Source organism: Phymastichus coffea, unplaced genomic scaffold (genome assembly GCF_024137745.1).
Source record: "Phymastichus coffea isolate CEN01 unplaced genomic scaffold, Cenicafe_Pcof_1.1 PCOF00001, whole genome shotgun sequence".
Lineage (NCBI taxonomy): Eukaryota > Metazoa > Arthropoda > Insecta > Hymenoptera > Eulophidae > Phymastichus > Phymastichus coffea.
This window is the reverse complement of record NW_026706812.1, coordinates 14259301-14278653: the sequence shown is the minus strand read 5'-3', so window position 1 is coordinate 14278653 and position 19353 is coordinate 14259301. Positions and strand designations below refer to the sequence as shown.

At 35.2% G+C, this 19353-nt stretch overlaps 1 protein-coding gene across 1 annotated transcript; it reads right to left on the bottom strand.

The window, feature by feature from the left end:
- Positions 1-2395: 2395 nt before the first annotated feature.
- On the bottom strand, positions 2396-3957 carry LOC131665879 (piggyBac transposable element-derived protein 4-like). Its single transcript, XM_058938138.1, has 2 exons — positions 3711-3957; positions 2396-3381 (listed from the first exon to the last, which is right to left on the bottom strand). Exons 1-2 carry the CDS (start codon positions 3955-3957, stop codon positions 2396-2398), a joined length of 1233 nt encoding a protein of 410 aa, XP_058794121.1.
- Between the last annotated feature and the right edge of the window lie 15396 nt (positions 3958-19353).

Genomic DNA, 19353 nt, shown 5'->3' with positions numbered 1-19353 from the left:
TTTAAATATAGACCAGCGGTTAGACAGTACAACTAAAATTGAGATAAAACCGATCAATACCCTAACAACAAAAGTAGAATCAATAACAATGAACTTGTCAACTTGGAACTTTATTTGTATTAGCATTGCAATTTTATGTTTAATTATAAGTTCTCTAATTATGTTAATTGTATATCGCTATGTCAACAAAAAACAAAATAGAAGAGGCATTACAGTAAGCGAAACATATATACCAATGTCGAAATTAGATACCGGATTTAGATACGATTTTACGGGGCCACCGTTTTACGAGATACCCCGTATACCAACTAAAAAGGTTCATGACTATGAAAATATGTTACCAACTCTATTAGAATCAACCCAGGATGAAGAACTAAAGGAAGACTCGTCAGAACAAATAGGAATTGAAAGCTCAGAATCAATAAATATCAAAGAATAAATAAGTATACCTGTTATTGAGGGAATCAGCCGGCTAGTTGCAGTTTTAGCATTCATATGAAACACTTAGCTTTGCGGGGAAACGTTATCCGTAGTATTAGGCCAAGTGTGTGTAATAAAGCTTTCCTAGTGTGACTAGAGTAGGTCATGGATTGTAAAATGGTAATCATCCAGGAACATAAAAGTAGAAAGAGAGAAGTAGGGAATAAGAAAAAATCACTATTAAAACGAATAGAGTAAGAGGAAATTAGTTAGTCTATAGAAAAGAACAGAGCAAGCAATTAATATAATCCAGTGAAAAATATACGTTCAGTGTGTTTCCATCAAACTCATAAGTGAAAGAGGATTTTGCCACGGTTTTCTCTTTAACGAAGTAGGTGTTATGCACCGAGATCCTCTAGGACTGTTTGAAACTAGTGAAAACTACTGTAGAACACCCGAACCATTCTATATTTATCGCTGGGGAGCTTGCCGCTGGTTGAACAAAACAGCAAGTCAATACGGATACAAAGTGCGGACTTTCCAGCCAACCAACACGTATGAATTAATCGGGGAAATACTATATAATAACTCATCAGAATTTCAAGAAATATGCAAGGAAAGTATAACGAAGATGGGATATTCACTGCTAGGCCCAGTAATACCAGGACTCACAGTAGCACAACAACAAGCCAGAGGCAAACGTTTTACATTAAAAAACAATAATGAGATATTTCAATATCCTGAATATCCTACAGTAACAAAAGATAATTTATTCAGGAGCCAAAATTTGCTTTTTGAAACCGTGAGTGAAAGTACTGATATCTTCATTCAGCATCTGTTTAACCCTTTGAAGCACAGTGTCCATCCTGATGGACACATTGATTTATTGCTTCTTTTGCCATTTTAGAACAACATTATGGATTTCAACAGGGTCTTTTGCATTCTTTCAGTTCATTAATAGTTCAAAAACATAATTTTGCAGTTGAAATCAATATATTGGGTTATTTTTTAATATTTTTAAATGAACAAAGAAGAAAAAAATTGAATTTTTGGGGAGAAATTCATTATTGACGCGAATAATGAGAGTATCCCTTTCAAATTTGTTATACAAAGGTTTTTGGGATCGCTGAATAATAATTTGACATCAGATTTCAAAAATTGTGTATCCAAAATGGCGGATCTAAAATGGCGGGCAAGAAGATTTTCTATATTGATACCAATACTCTAAAATTCATATCTAAAGGGTTTTAGGGGTCGCAGATAACGATTTTGATATCAGATTTCCGAAATAAAGCTTTCAAAATGGCGGATGTGTATATTTTTATATTGGCTTGAATATTCTCAAACTCATATCTAAAGTGCCTCAATCTCAGTGATAATCAATATCATACTAGTTTTCTGAAATTCTGCAGCCAAGATGGCCAAAGGATATGATTGATGCACATGCTTATTTGCATGACTTGAAAGTATAATATCTCAGAATAGTGGATACTTCTTTCACTCATTCTCGGCATTACCCGGAGCTTACAACGAGGACGTGATGAGTTCAAGCTCCATTTACGTTTTTTTTTGTATTTTTCATATTTTATATTTTTTTGTATTTTTTATATTTTATATATTTTTTTTATTTTTTATATTTTATATTATTTCTTATTTTTTATATATTATTTTCTGCATTTTTTATGTTTCATTTTCAGGGTTTTTATTTCCTCTTTTCCTCCATTCTTCCTGTAGGAGGATCCCCTTTGCATTATCAATAAATTTGTACTGTAATATTGTTACTGAGTATTCTTTGAAATTAGACATAAAAACATGTTCTTCATACAACCAGAGCAACAAAACTCATTACTGTCTATATGTGATGTTTTTGAAAACAATTTCTTTCCGGTAAAAGACACAGAGGAACATTACAAGTACTACAAATCCATCTCGTCTTCTGTGGCTTATCTCTTGTAGAACAGTGGTTACATCTTTTTTATGTATCTGAGACTTGTGGCATGTGAGCAGCATTAGAAAGTCTCTTTTCATCAGGTACTTTGATTTTTGCATGGCTTGGAGTATTTGGTGCCGTTCTTTTCCTACCTTTTGGAGTTGGGATCTTATGTACCACCAATTGTTCTACCAATCTCATTCGGAATTTTTTCAATGACAAAAGTGGTTTGATTTTTTTTTCCTTGTACAAAATGAATCCGTTACATATGCAGAGATCGATGAAGTGCCAAAAAATTCTAAACCACCATTTTTTGGACTTACGATCAATCTGGTAAGTAGATATTGCACGATCCGCATAGTCGACATATCCCATGTGTGTGTTATAGTCTGAACACAAGACAGGACTGTTGACAGGAGTTAGAGTACCATCTTTTTGCCTCCGATTCATAACAGTTACTTCGGTAGGGTCGTGAAAATTGGATAAAAAGTATACTGGTTTTTTATCCATCCACTTTATCCATGTGAGTCCTGATGTCGAGGTCTTGTATTCGTACTCTCCAATAACCATTTTTTTATCAGACTTATCACTTTTGGGGAGATTCGCGCGATTAGATCGTACTGTGCCACATGCAAGGATATTATCCTGTTTTAGAGATATTAGAAGCTCTACTCCTGTGAAAAAATTATCAAAATACACCTGGTGATTATGACCAACAAGGTCACGTGTAAGATCACAAACCACACGTGCTCCTAATTGTTTTTCAGGACTATCTGTTTTGCCTGTGTAGATCTGAAATTGACAAACAAATTCCGATTCATCTGCTCGGGTCCAAACTTTGTAACCACGTTTAGTTGGCTTGGCTGGCATATATTGTTTCATGCTACTCCTCCCCTTGAACTTGATCATTGATTCATCAATAGCTTGGTGATGGCTTGATTTCCAGCATTCTCTGAATGTTTCAGAAAGAGTGTCGAGAAGAGGTCTTAGTTTATACAATTTATCGTATCCTGGATCTCCTTTTGCTGGTTCTTTTGAATTATCATTGATATGCAAATGAGACAAAAAAATCCAAAGCGATTCACAGTCATCAGTGAAGAAATATATGAATCATGGAATTGAGGGCTATTAGACCAATAATCCCGATACGAAGGTAACTTCTTGTAACCCATATGGATATTGATCGCTATGAAAATTTTCAACTCATCTTTGGTGATAAGATCTCCTTTTGACTTCTTTTGAGAAATAAACAAATTTGTTTGCTCTACAATAACATCTAATAGAGACTCAGGGAACAAACAAAGAAATATATCCTTTGGAGAAGACGCGGAGTCAGGGATGATGGGTCCGTGACTCCTACTGAAAGGTAAATCAGTCTTTGGAATACTCGTCGATCTCCAAATTTCACTTTTATTTAAATCTGTAGTGGTTGTTTCGTCGTCAATTTCTTCTTCGTGTGCCTCATCTTCGAGAAGATTGTTGATTGAAGGGGCAACATGATCTACTCTGCGATCCAATACCTCATCTTCATCATTAGAATCGCATAACCCATCAACAGACTCTGAATCACTAGGAATTTCATTCACAATTCGCCTTCTTCTCCCCATAGTTACAAAATAAATCTCTTCTAAATTTGTTGATATAAAAAATATGAAAATTGAAGAGTACTACGTAAAAATTGATTCCTAATTGGCGGGAAAAAATGCCCGCAAAACAAGAATATTATGAACACAAATATACAAAACGCCTATTTGCTCTTCAACTAATATAGTGAATCCACTCCGGTCTTTTAGTCAATGAGTGTCAACAAATATATGGATGACTCCAGAAGCAAAGAGCCGATCTTTATTTATTTTTCGTAGGTCGGGGGTTGAGGGCCTTTTGGCGATTTGTATGAGCACCAAACACTTTGTATTGAATGTACTCTCCATGGGTCTGAGGGCCATATATATATATATATATTTTTTTTTTTGTTTGAGAGATTCATTCACCTAATCAGAAAACAAAATACTAGAATATTTGACACAGAATACTAAATTATATTATCAGATTTGTTATCAGCACGACCGAAAACCCTTAGAAATTACGTTTCATGAAAATGAAGTCCCTAAAAATGAAATTTGATATCCGAATTTTTGGATCTATTATTTCGGAAATCTGATATCAGATTCGTTATCAGCGAGCCCTAAAAGCCTTTACATTGAATTTTGAAGTATTCAGGCCAATATAGAAAATAAATGCCTGTCCGCCATTTTGAATTCGCCATTTTGGATACATCATTTAGGAAACCTGATATCAGATTCGTTATCAGTCACCCCTAAAACTCATTAGTTATGAATTTTAAAGTTTTCAAACGAATATAGAAAAAAATCTATGTCCGCCATTCTGAATCCGCCATCTTAGATGCAAAATTCGAACAATCTAATGTCAGATTCATGATCAGCGACCTCAAAAACCCCTATATATAAATTTTCATCTAAATATCCTGGAGAGAAAAATGTATGCTTCAAAGGGTTAAGATAGATTATGGTAGTCTTAATACAGATAACCGCCTTACGTTTGGATATTGTGCAGTGTGTCAAGTACCGTTATTAGGAGTACGTAATTGTCGTTACTATACGGTGTTACATTTAAGCAAACAGTGTAAAGACGTGTTGGTGCAAATTTTGGAGTGCCCCTTTGCAGAACATCGGAAGTCATTAGAAAATGATGATGAAAGTTGCCGGTTCCATCAAGGAGGTAGTGAATTAATTCAGGCGTGGAGTAGGCAAGTAGACCAGTTATATTCAGAAAACAGTAGCTATTGGCTAAATCTTAGTGAATAAATTTTTTTGGGGGCTATTTTTATATGAAAATAGAAATAAATAAATAAATTATTATTAGAGTGAATTTATACTGCAATTTTCCGGCAAGGCTCCTCCAAAAACAGTTGACATATAATATACTAAATTCGACACCTGGTGTTCGAATAAATTAAGTAGTATCTAGCAGTAGGAAAGAAATAAAATTAGAGTTTTATAGCTAGATTAGTGATTAAGCTCTCGGTTCGAAAGGTAGAGTAAAATAAATGGGACTTAGTTGCCAGTAAGAGAGCATCGTGTCAACTAGTTTTGTGTCTGTGCCTCTATAAGTATAACATGTTTGTGAGTAAGGTCTTGCAAAAGTTGGAAGAGGCTTATGGAGAAAATCACGGATTTGTGAACACCGAAGAAGGAGTGATAAGTGATCCCTTAAACTTAAATGTATCGACGAGGAATCATCTTGTGGTTAAACAGTGTAGCAGTGAAAATGGGGTGACCATCCAGAGCGGGTAACCCTACAAATCAAGTCCAAGTCTTACGGTAGATTTATTATGAGAGCTGCGAGGACTACCAAAAAGCATCGGAGGATTGCGCTTGTATGATGGGATACGACCTAATCTTACCAATACTACTGTGGGCAAAAAGTAAGGTGAATTTGTTTGTAAAATGAAAAATCTTTATTTATTCTTCTACATCAATGTCATCCCCTTCGAAGTAATTCCCTCCCGATAAAATACACTTATGCCAACGTTTTTTCCAATCCTCGAAACATGCCAAATAGTCCCTTTCCGGTATAGCCATCAGCGCCTTCTTCGATTCAGCTCTTATCTCCTCAATCGACTCGAAACGCGTTCCCCGGAGTGGTCTCTTGAGTTTTGAGAATAGCCAAAAGTCACACGGAGCCAAATCAGGCGAATACGGTGGTTGCGGAACGATATGCGTCGAATTTTTGGCGAAATGGTCACGAAGAACGAGTGCAGTGTGAGATGGTGCATTATCGTGATGCAAAAACCAAGAGTTGTTGGCCCATAATTCTGGTCTTTTTAGACGAATTGCTTCACGCAAACGACGCATAACGCTCAAATAATATTCCTTATTAACAGTTTGGCCGGGTGGAAGGAATTCATAGTGCATCACACCACGAAAATCGAAGAAAACTGTCATCATGACCTTGATTTTTGAACGACTTTGACGTGCTCTTTTCGGTCTGGCCTCGCCTTTAGCACGATATTCGCTTGATTGGTCGGTTGTTTCAGGGTCGTAAGCATAAATCCAAGTCTAATCTCCCGTAATCATGCATTTGAGCTTGTCCTGATAGTCAGAAAGCATTGTTTCACACACATCAACGCGGCGACTTTTTTGCAAGAAATTGAGCGTTTTCGGTACCAAACGAGATTTGACTTTTCGTAGGCCCAAATGGTCTTTCAAAATTGTTTTCACAGATCCTTCTGATATTCCGATCATATCAGTAAGGTCTCTAACAGTCAACCGACGATTTTCGAGCACTAATTCCTTCACTTTATTGACGTGTTGGTCATCTGTTGACGTCGATGGTCGTCCGGAGCGCTCCAAGTCATCAACACGTTCTCGACCCTCTTTGAAGTCTTTGTACCACTTATAAATATTTTTCTGCGACATGGTAGAATCACCAAAGGCCTTCCGCAACATCCTCAACGTTTCCGCAGCCGAAATTTCATTCCGCAAACAAAATTTGATGGCACTTCTTTGCTCAATTAAATCAGACATTGTAAAAATCGAAACATGCACTCTTGGTCGTTTGGTAAACACAAGCGTAAATATATTACTGATGATGACATTGACATGAAATTTGTCCCAGATGTCATTCGCAGTCCTACCAACTCAAGAAAAAAAGAACTAGCCCGAAATGTTAAGCCCGCGAAGTTTAAATTGAAAATTCACCTTACTTTTTGCCCACAGTAGTAGTACCCGGACCAGATGTAACCAACGAGCAGCTACAAACTATCATGAAAAGGTGGCAGTTAAGGTATGAGAATGATCAATTACAGTATGTAGAGTATGTTCCTCGACCATCTGATGAATGTACCAGAGAACATATGCAAGTATGGATAGACTATTTAGGAGAAGAACATACACCGAATTTGTGCATTTGCCTTATGGAGGTAGAGGTTTTGCGAACCTATTAACCTTTGATAACTGTGTTCAATGCTCTCGGCCTCTACCTGTGTGGCGTTTTTGTAAGCTATGCATTTAAAATACTTAAGCCACGGACCAAAAAATATTTCCCTCATCTGTTGGGAGTGCCGGTAACTCCTCATCAGAATGTCCTTCAACCTGGAGAAAAGTGCCGTATATGTAAACCTGGCACCATAGGAGAAGAAATCTTTTTAAGAAGATTAAATGTAGTGTGGAGTGGTGGTTTCTTGCCTTTTGAAAATTAGAGACTTTATATTAAGTAGTGCTTAGAAGTGTTTCTCTTTCAAACATATATATATGTAAAATTACTTTGTGTTTAGTACGTAGTGTTTATTGTAACTTCGTTATGTGCAAGGTATAAGTACGAGTATAAGTATAATATTTTGATGTACGAAATTTCAAATAGACAGGTGCAATTTGCGAGCGCGCTGCGTCGCTAGTCTTCAGGGGCGGACGTGTTACATCGAGAACGAGTCAGACTATTTTATAGCGGTAAGGCCTAGGAACACTACGAGCGCTACTGATAAACACATTTGTAGTACAAGTACACATAATCCAAGATTCACGGCACCCGAACTTCCTGTTGAAACTCAAAAAGCGTATGATATTAAACTTAGTGTTACTACGATAAAGAGACGACTTCATGAAGATGGACTATACGGTCGAATAGCAATTAAAAAGCCGATTAATAAAAAGAAACGATTGGCTTGAGCCAGAAAACATAAAATTTGGACCATTAATGATTGGAAAAAAGTTTTGTGGTCTGATGAGAGCAAATTCGAGGTTTTTGGTAGTAAACGCAGATGTTTTGTGCGGAGAAAAAATAAGCAAAAAGATTTAGAGAAAAATATGTGTGCTTCGGTTAAACATGGTGGCGGCTCAGTAATGGTATGGGATTGTTTTGGTGGTTCTAAGTCTGAAAAAAGAAGGTTACAAAAAAATTCTTGAAAAAAATGTTGTATCTTCCGGAACAAGAATAATTGGTCGCAAATTTACGTTCCAACAAGATAACGACCCAAAGTATACTTCAAAGTTATGTAAAAGTTATCTTGCTTAATTGGAGAAGAAAAAAAATTAGTTGTGATGGAATGGCCACCGTACTCGCCTGATCTTAACCCTATCGAACTGTTGTGGAATGATCTAGATAGAGCTGTAAGGAAGGTAGGACCTACTTCCCAGAAGGATCTTTGGAATATCTTAGAAAATGAGTGGAAAAAAATAAGTGCAGAAACTTTAGAGAAACTTGCAGCACGAATGCCTCGAATTTGTAAAGTAGTTATAGCAAACAAAGGTGGACATTTCGATGAAAAAAACCTTTAAATAATTAGTATTGTTTCGTTTTTGTTTACAACTGAAATTTATATTCAGATTGTGATAATATATTAATTACAAGTGTTATTAGTATTATAAAAAATGAAATTATTATTGTTATGTTATTATTGAAACATTGTAATAAATAAATTTTGTAGAAAAATTGTAACCAAATTATGTTAATCTATTCTGAGTAAGTAATAAATTATGGTTCAATAAATGTATCTTGTTATCATTGTTTGTAAGCCCATTCATTTATAAATACTAGTTACTTACTAATTTTATTAAATATATGTAACTTTAGTTTTTTTTCGAGAAAAATTTCAATTCTAAAAAACGTGAAAAAACAAATTTTTTTTTTTAATTCTGAGTGGCGCATTTGATAGCTCTTGCAAAATACTACATTTTTTCTTCTGAGAGTTTTTTCTTTAGAGTTGAAAATAAAAAAAATACAGCCCATTTTTTGAAAATCTTTGTTTTTGTATAAAACACCATATAGCTCATAAAAAATAAAGGTAAAAAAATTTTCCGGATATGGATTTTGTAGCTTTTTGAAAGCTCTATCGAATGGCTTATATAGTTTTTCCATCGTAGAATCCGTTATATAAATAAATCGGGGTCGAAGTTGATGTGAAAAAATTAAAAAAAAACAAGGCAAGACCTTTCAAATGAGACCCCGCAGGATTTTTTAGCTCTTATAGAAACTGAGCCATAAAACTCTAAAGTTTTGATGATTTCAGCAAGGGGATGGCAAATCTTTATGGACGGTAGTGTACCTCTTATCCACCTACCCCTAACTTATCTAACCCCCACCCTTATAAACCACCCTTACTGAAACACAAGCAGGCTGAACCTCCTAACCCTGGGAAACACGAGTTAAGTCGTTTGTTATTTCCTCAAATAATTTAATCCTACGCCTAAGCAAGCTACCTCAACTAACTAACCTGCCTCTAACCCACCAAACCCCCATAAACCATCCTTACCCAATCAAATGTAAGCTAATAGACCTAACTTTGGGAGAATTGAGTTTATCAGTTGCTTTTTCTTAAAATACTTGATTTCTACACCGTACGTGGGGTATCCCATTTTTTTTTTGATAAAATATATCTGTAGCTCAAACATAATTTATGACAAATAAAAATATGTTTAATACATTTTATTTTAATAGTACCAAAATGGCGAGAAATATCTCTTAAAAATAAACACGAGAATAACACGAGGTCTAATTATCATTTATAGATCTATACAGATATATTTATTTTCATATGTAGATACATAAATATATTTACGTAAAAGCTATCGTACGCGATACTACATATATTTTGATTTTTCATAATAATTTTCATCTTTTTCTTTTTTTTATTTATTGGTAAATTAAAATGTATCATTCAACGAATTCCTTACAAAAATGATAATCATCGAAAAAGTATTTGAAACATAATGATCTTTTACACCAACTACACCGTATTATAGCAACGTCTTTACATGCTTCTACTTCGCAATGTATATTGCAAGAATCTCCAAAACTAAAATTAACAGGGTTATCTGTTTTAGCTGGTTTTTCAGCAATGTAGCCGCTTTTATACCAAGCGTATTCAAAAATATTTGTATATCTTGGTGAAGAAAGCTGGTTATGGACAAGAGACTGCATTTTTATGATGTTATTTCTTAAATGTAGATTCATTTCGCAGTCCATCAAACTTACTTGATCTGATAAACGTCGAACGAAGTTTTTCCAGATACGAAATCCATAAACATCGAGTCGTTGGATATTCCTCGTCGTTCCTGTGGGAATTTATTTTATATTAACAATTTTGTTTGTCGGCATCGCTTCCCTTACAGCTTTACCGCAATGTCCACTCCAAGAATCGAGTAAAAGTACAGATTGAGGTCCAACATTTGGGTAAAAAACTTCTTTCAACCAAATTTTAAAATGATCTAAAATAAAAAAATTTCAAAATTTTTTTATGTCATTGCATTATAATAAACAAAAATATACTAACTTGTCGTTAATTTTCCAGATTTAGATGCTTCCATATGCACATTTTCTGGTCTAAATAATGAAGATTCCACTATGGGACCGAATTGACCACTTTTTTCTTTATATACTATACTATAAAAAGTGGTGATAAATGTTTCCCTGTTACTGATATAGTTGGCTGAATTGTATAACTGTGCGTTATCGATGAAACCGACTGTACCAGACATTGCACCTGCTTTTCTCCTTCAACTGCTAATGTTCTTCGCGAGTGCATTTCTAATTGGAAACCACTCTGATCTGAATTATAAAAATTTGCAATGCCGATTTCTGGTATACATAATTTAACATCAGCTACAAAAGCATCAGAGTTAGTTTGTAGTTCTTTTTTACTTTCTAATGTTTTTTTGGTGATAAATTTATTCATTTTTCTAGATACTATTCTATGAGCTTTTTTAAATTTTAGTAACCAATTTTGAGAAGCCTTAGATCTTATATCTTCATGGACAACAATTTTTTGAACTTGCAATGCCCATTTCCGTATATCTCGATCATGCACTATCGTACCAGCTGCAATAGCGGCTTTTAAATTATCAAACGTGTATTGGCAAATTTGCGCAATTTTTTCTCGGCAAGTTCCATTTTTATTCGTTGTTTTCGCCCAACGTTTAAGTTGACTTATATATGAAACTTTTTTGAATCTATGTTGTACAGTATCCAGTTTTAAGATTTTGTTTTTATCGCTCCTCCAAAATTCTACGGCTCTTTGTTTATAATCAAATGTGATTTCTTCATCATCATTTTTGCACTGATTTGTTGGTGCAAAATCAGGATCAGGAAAGTGATGTTGAACTTCATTTTCGATTATTATTTTAGCATCAGTATCTTTATAATCTTCATGAAAATCTAACGTCTCTTCAACAATCATATCAATATCATTAAACTCATACACGGCATCTATTAATATTTCTCTCAACTTTTCTGACAATTTAATTTCTTTGAATCTAATCTCGCTATCTGATATTTGTAAACTTTGAAAATATGCTAATAATAAATTGACTACGTTCAAAGGATTGATCTTCATGTTTTAATCTAAAACAAAATCAAGATATAAATACTCTTTTTTGCAGTTGAATAATTTTACAAAAGACAAAAGAAAACCTAGTCTACAGATAGAATTCGATCATGCGTTTTCAACAGTTATATTTCTCATGTATACAAATCAAAATATTTGAATAAAATTATATATGATAAGTGACATAAATACTTACGTAGTAGACAAAAACTTTTCTTCTTGTTATGTACTATATTTTCGTGTTCGGGAAATTTGAATGTAAATATGGAAATAAGTTTATTTATAAATCTAGCACTATAAAAAAACTTTAACTTTTTAAATACTTGACTCCTCTTCAACTACTATAAATAATGAAATATGTATTGGATGTCTTATTATCGTAAGGGGCGTAGATTTGATATAACTTATCTTCTTCGAGCCATTGATAACAAAAAGTAAACTAAACCACAAGTGAAAATTGAAAAAAGTAAACAGTTTATAAGTATAGGAATTGAGACTATAATATCTATTTATAACTATTAATATAATCAATTATTTGTTATAATTTCTTTTCTTATTGACAAATTGTAAATGATTAAAAAAGAAATAATAACTATATTAAACTTCCACTTTTGAAATTAATAATTTTTAACTGTTATTACTTGTTATTTTTCTTTATTAGGAATTAACTTTACGTTTAAAAAATAATAACTATTATTATTACTCTTTTATACACAGCTATATGTAATACAATGCAAATAATATTTTTAAAAAAACTGATACTATAACTGTTATTATTAATTTCGAAAAAACAATATAGTTAATAATTATTTATAATTTATTTTAGTCTCAAATCTTATATTTATAAGCCCTTATTAATTTTTTTTATCTTTTTTTTATTTATAATGAAAAGAAAATAATAATTATTACATAAAATTTGTAATACTTGGGACATATTGTTATGCAACATGAAAGTTATTCAGGAAATACATTTATTTTTCGCTATTTATATAAGGTTAGCTCGCATGTGGTTCGGTAAGGGTGGTATATAAGGGTGGGGGTTAGATAGGTTAGGGGTAGGTGAATAAGAGGTATGTGATTCAGCTGGGATAACTCGCTTATGGTATCAAATTCAATTATTTCAAGAAACAACAAACGACTAAAGTTGCTTTTCCTAGGATTAGGTGGGTTAGCCTGCATGTGGTTCGGTAAGGGTGGTTTATTGGGGTTTGGTGGGTTAGATACAAGTTGGTTAGTTGAGGTAGCTCTCTCATGCATAGAATTAAATTATTTCAAGAAATAACAAACAACTAAACTTGTTTATCCCAGGGTTAGGTAGATTAACCTGCTGATAGTTTGACAGGGGTGGTTTCTAGGGGGTAAAACACCCCTTAAACGTATTTTTTTTTAAATCCGGAAACACGTTAATTTAATTTTGGTATTTTCTCATTATGAGTGCGATTTTTAAATCACTCGAGCTGATTTACTATATTACATGTCGTAAAACAGTACAAAAAATAGTGTATTTACCCCTATTAAAAAGGGGGTTGCAACCCTTCGGTATAAGTGTTATGTCCTTAAAAGCGCCTTTTTATAAGAAATTTTTTAACGTTGAGTTTACTGAAAAATATTCATTTGATGCTGAGAAATATTACAAAAACTGATTTTAGGGGTTGATTTTCAGGGTGGATTTCACCCCTTAAAAGCCCTTATGGGCCGATAAAGAAAAACGTATCTAATTTTTTTTCAAGTACTACAACAGATCCCAAAATCATTTAAATCGGTGAGGTCGGATTGGGATGGTTCCCTTGTTAGTCAGGAGTTAAGCGGAGGTTGGTTAAAGAGAGAGCGCCTTTATTATATGTAGTGTGTTTAGGTAGATAACTTAGTTTCTTACCTTGTTAGGACTGGGTTTTAGAAGAGACTTTACTAAACAGTCTCAGGTGTTTGCACTTGATTAAGATTTATTGTTGAAAGACAAGTTTATAATGCTTAGCAGAGTTTGAGTTTTCTGAGTAGCAGGGTAGCGAAACTTAGAAATAACTAAGTCAGTATAAGTACGAGTATGAGTATTAGCTTGAATATTAGCTACCGCGGATCCTGATCCAATCTTTTTATACCATAGGCTGATGTGTCCCTCCCCTTGTTTTTGCCAAATTAATATACGGTGAGTAATATTCGCGGAAATATTCTGGAGAACGTGCTTAGCCTAATCTATCTCGCAAGATAGATTTACAAATGTTCCCGGGAGGTTTGATACGATAGGAAGTTAAATTACCGATACCCGATTAGTTACCATAACGTAGTTACTATGACGTTAGGTGCTCCAAAGGTACATATTAGTTTTTTAATAAGGTTATGAGCTACAGTAGTAGCTGTTTGGTCTGGCATGGGTGCCGCTATGGCATATTTGGTAAACGTGCACATGCAGGTAAGTAAGTAAGCGTTTGCCGTTTTAGTAGGTTCGAGTGAGCCTACTACGTCTATGCTGACCTTAAAAAAGGGAACCGGTGGAGTATCGGTTATGACCATTTTTTGTATGACATTATGTCTATTTAATTTTCTCTGCAACTGGCATGGTAAGCATTTTTGAATGAATTCTTGCACATCTTCCTATAAATGTACCCAGTAGTATTTATTCTTCATACGTTTGTATGTTCTATTGCAATCGTTATGACCGCCGATCGCTGAACAGTGGGCTTCTTCGATTATTTGCTGATGATACTCGATGAGGGCGAAAACAATATGTCCCTGACATACTATAATCTTGACTTCAGAAGGACCCAGTACATTTTTTATCATTCGTAAAATTTCAAAGAATTCGACAAGTTCAATTTTTTTACTTTAAGCTATACTGACGGTTTTCATTTTATTTTCAGTTAAATTTATTACCAATTGCTCAAGTGCCAGGAATATATAATTTCTAATGTTTTCCGTAGTCTTACTATTTTTATGACAGATTGGGATAATAAAATGCATCTTGTTCCCTATTTTAATTAAAGTGAGAACGGCTAACTGTAATATGTTCATTTGTGGTAGTTTATCATGCTTAAATAAGCTGAGTGCACCTTCATCCAGGGGGGTACCAAAGGTGTCAGTGAAGTATAAGTATTTGTCTCGTCTCATAAATAGTGCATCCCGACAATAGATAATGTTTTCATTAAGTAACGTCACGAGTTCGGTAGGGGAATTGACTGAGTCTTCAAGCATCATGTTTTTTAAAAAGGTCATATCCTGTTTTGGTTGTGTATCCTGTTTATTTTTAGAGTCTTCATCATACGTATTATATTGTGTGCCAATTTTATTGCCTTCGGAGCAGTACGTGTTTTCGGCAACTGTCGGATAATTAGTATGCGTGTCTGGTTCTGTTACTGGCGTGTCTATTTCCTGCGGAGGCGGATTCTTTTTCTGACGCGGTAGGAGGGACTTGACGGCTTCCAGGTATTCCGTACTTAATTGTTGGCTCCTCGCGCGTTGCGTGGTCATGGCGTGTGTATTTCCTGGCCTTTTGGTGTCATCATCTAGTTGAGCTGACAAGACCAGAGTCTGAACCGGATCTTGCCTAGCTGCTTGCAAATGCTTATTGAGCTGTTCGATTTCCTGTATAGGATTTCGAGAGACTGCACCTACATTGACATTCGACGCGCCTTTTTTATATCTGTCTTCGAAATTAAAGTTTTGTAACAATAATCGCTGATGAGTTGCTTATGAATTTGGGTCGCTTATCGAGTATAAATGTATCAATGGTTTATGGTTAGTAATGATGATGAATTTTCGGCCGTACAGATATGGTCTGAATTGTGAAATACTCCATATTATTGCTAATAGTTCGAGTCGAATAGCAGGGTAATTACTTTCAGTAGGTGTGAGGGTACGTGAGATGTACTCGTATGCTACAGCGTGTTCTCGCTCTTCCTCATCAAATTGAGAAAGCGACCCTGCGATTCCGATTTTGGATGCATTAGTGATAAGAAAAAATGGCCTGTCGAAGTCCGGGTGTCTGAGTACCGAAGGTTTACATCATTTATCATGGAGTGTCTCGAAAGCTCTTTGCTGCTCTTCCGCCCAAGCGAACGGCTGGCGTTTCTTTAATAGAATAGTAAGTGGTTTAGCGATTTTAGCAAAATTTTCTATGAATCGTCTATATTATCCTGCCAGACCGAGCCATTGTTTAACATTCTTTGGCGTGCGCAGGACCGGGAATTCTTTTACTGCGCGCACTTTGTCGTTGCACGGGTGTAGTCCGTCTTTCGAGATTATATGTCCGAGATATTCAATTTCCGGACGTAGAATTTTGCATTTCTTCGGATGAAAGACCAGATTAGTTTCACGAAGGCGTTTCATTAATTCGATGATGCTCTCGCAGTGTTCGTCGAATGTATTAGAATATATGCAAATATCATCGAAAAATGCTACTACATTTTTTAAGTCTGATACTAGTATAGTTATTAGTGACAGAAAAACTGGTGCGATAGTTTTCAGTCGAAAGGGCGAGCGACAAAACTGATATAGGCCTGACTAGCATTGGAATGCCGTTTTATGCCTGTGTTCCTTTTTAATGCTTATCTGATGATATGATGAATACATATCGAATGATGAGAATAGCTGCGCACCGGCCATTCGTTCAAAAAAGTCGACAGGTAGAGGGACTGGGAAATTATAATCCGGAATTATTTTATTTAGCGCGCGATAGTTAAATACGATGCGCGGCGGTTGCGGTTCGCCATCTTCCGTATTCTTTTTGAGCACGCAAAAGACTGGTGCGCAGTGTGCGCTAGTTGATTTTTCAATAATCCCTCTTTCTAATAATTCCTGCATTTGTTTTTACTGATCTGCGGGGGGTGCCTAAACTGTCGGAGTCTGATTGGTACTTCGGAGGTAGTATAGATCTCGTGCTCGATAATACTCGTGGCTCCGAGCTTGTCACTCTAACAAAAAATCTGTCGCTGTAATTTTCAACGATTTCTTCAACCTTTGTCCGCTGATCTTGTTTGATATGGTCCAATTTAATCAATTGAAGTAACTGTTTGACTCTTTCGTCACGATTATTAATTTCTGGGTTAACAAGTAGTACTGAGCGATGCGCTCTAGGTACTTTTCCTCGAATAATCGAGCGGGCTGTTAATAATGCATTTAATGCATTACTAACTACATTTGGTTTTTGTAAGTTACTTTGTGATTTAAGAATTGGATCGAGGTATCTATTTATTATTTTGAGCAAGTATACGTGATCGCTATTAATTTCAAGTTCTTTATTATTTAAACAACTAATAATACTGTTAGTTAATTCTTGTATTAGCGGATAATCTGACTCTGATTTTTTAATCATTTCTGATGCTTTGTTTAAAGCGTAGAGTAAATCGAATTTTTTTTGAGTTGTCGGAAAGGTCGTTAACAGACAAGTTGTACAGATTGTCGGACTCTGATTTTTTTGTGTTTCTCGGATTTTGTTTTCAGACAGCTGATGTATATACTCTTTAGGAGTCAGTGTGTCATTCTGTTTTATGGCATCGTGACCATTTTTTTACATGGATTTCGTAAATAGGCGCGTTCGTCCTCCAAGTTTTGACCGCTAGGTCCGTCAGTTTCCCGCTAGGGCCGTCGACCGAATACGGCGAGTTATCGCCAGGCTGTGCCTACCTTTCGTTTGTGAGAGGTATCTTGCTGCGCGCCTGGTTAATTTTTTTTTTGCTACGGGAATAGCTCCAATGTAACAGGATTTATTTTCGGAGAGAATTGGGAAAAACAAGTGGTTAATTTTTAAGAGATTCCTGTCGTAATCAACATGCGCTCTGAACTTTCTTAATGACTCGCTTCCTATTACACCGTCTTCTAATATAGGAAAATTTTCCGGCACTAGGTGAAAATCTAGTACAAAGTTATAAAAGGTTAATGAAACCTTTCCTAGTATCGCGATACTTTCTTGCGAGATCCCTCGTAATTCGTATCTGTTTATAGTATCTATGTGGACTCCGTCTGGTTTGCTCGAAATTTTTAGTAGCGAGACTGCTGCCCCGGTATCTACGATGAAGCTGAGTTTTGTTTTGTTGTATTTATTTCAAGCTATATTGTGGGTTAAGACTGACTGTTAAGATGTAAAAGGATGATTTTTTGTACATGCGAAGTTTGAGACGCTATACTTACAGGGGTTCCCGGGTAGCGCCATATGTCTGGGAACCCTTGTCTTTTTCCGCTTGTTGCAACTTTTGATTTTTAGGTTTTCGTTTTTTGCAATCACTTTTCCAGTGACCCGCTTCCTTACAGTAGATGTAAATCGAGGGATTTGCTTGTTGCGATTTTTCTTGCGAATTTAAATTAGCTGGTACGCTTATTTTCACTTGATTTTGGGCGGCTTATTGTGGCTGTTGGTTAGAGCGGGGACTGGTACTATTGTTAACTGCCGCGCGAGGCTCCGCCCACGGGTGTTGTTTGGGCTGCTGCTGTTGCTGTTGCATAGTTGCCTGAGTTCAATTTTGATTCTGCGGTATTCGATACCAACAGTCTTTAGCTGTGTATTTTAGCTTATTTATTGCAAATTTGGCAGTGCTACTATCCTTCGCTTACATAAATCGAACCAGTTCCACTTTAGGCTGCGATAGCGCTTTTACTGTTTCGGTTATTTCTTCAGGTTCCTATACGTTGAATTCTCATTCAATTTCTATTACTTTAATTGTGGCTAATTCTAAATTTTCAGCTTCCCCTATACACACCTTGATGACCCAATATAAACCGCGGATGAAGAATTTTACTTGATCTTTTTCAAGATGGTTTTTAAATCCGGCATGGTTTCGATTTTCCCTTACCGCTGCTTCAAAAAGTGCGTCAGCCACTGTTTTTACTCTATTTCAAAATGTGACTACATTTTCACCCCGCTTTTGCTTTAAGGTCGTTAATTCGCCTGTTAATTGATTACATGTTTTTGCTGATCCGAATAGCAAGTCTAAAAATTTAATGATTTGTTCTACATTATCAAACGTTTTTCGTTGTACGCCTTTGAATGCCTCACCGTTTAGTTTGATTTTAATTAACTTTGCGATATCATTTTCATTAACTGTTGGGACTATGCTGCGTGCCTCCCAACAACCGTCGATAAATAAGTGTAATGGTATATTGAATCCATCGAATTTTCGTAAAAAATTAACAGTATCTTTTAAGCTAAAATTTTTTATTGGTGATACTACGTTTTGTGTGGAATTTATTAGTTCTGTTCTGAAAGTTCCCGGCGTATAATACGTGTTAAATGGGCTACTTGAAAAATTAATTTATAGCAAAATGTCGTGTTGGAGTGATCAACTTTTTCCGATTTATTATGAGTCATCTTTGGTGATTTGAAAGCGGATGGTATATCAGTTATAGACACGTTTGTAGTGGGCGCGTTGTACGTGTCTGAATTTTCAGTTGCCGTTTCGTAAGCCGTTTGGTTTTCAATGAGTTCAAGTACAAGAATCTCAGTTTTATCTAATTTTAATTTTTCGAAGTATATATCCGTAATAGCGTTAAGGAGAAATGCTGGATTTTAATTTTTGCTAGTCATTTCAATGAGGATGTCGAATATTAGGTCATCTTTGCATAGAAAGTCCAATGGGTTTGTATCAATGTTGTCTTATAAATTATATTTCAATCTTTGTAATTCCTCGACTCGGTAATTTGATTTGTTTCGGCGGGTGGATGTTTTTGATGCAGG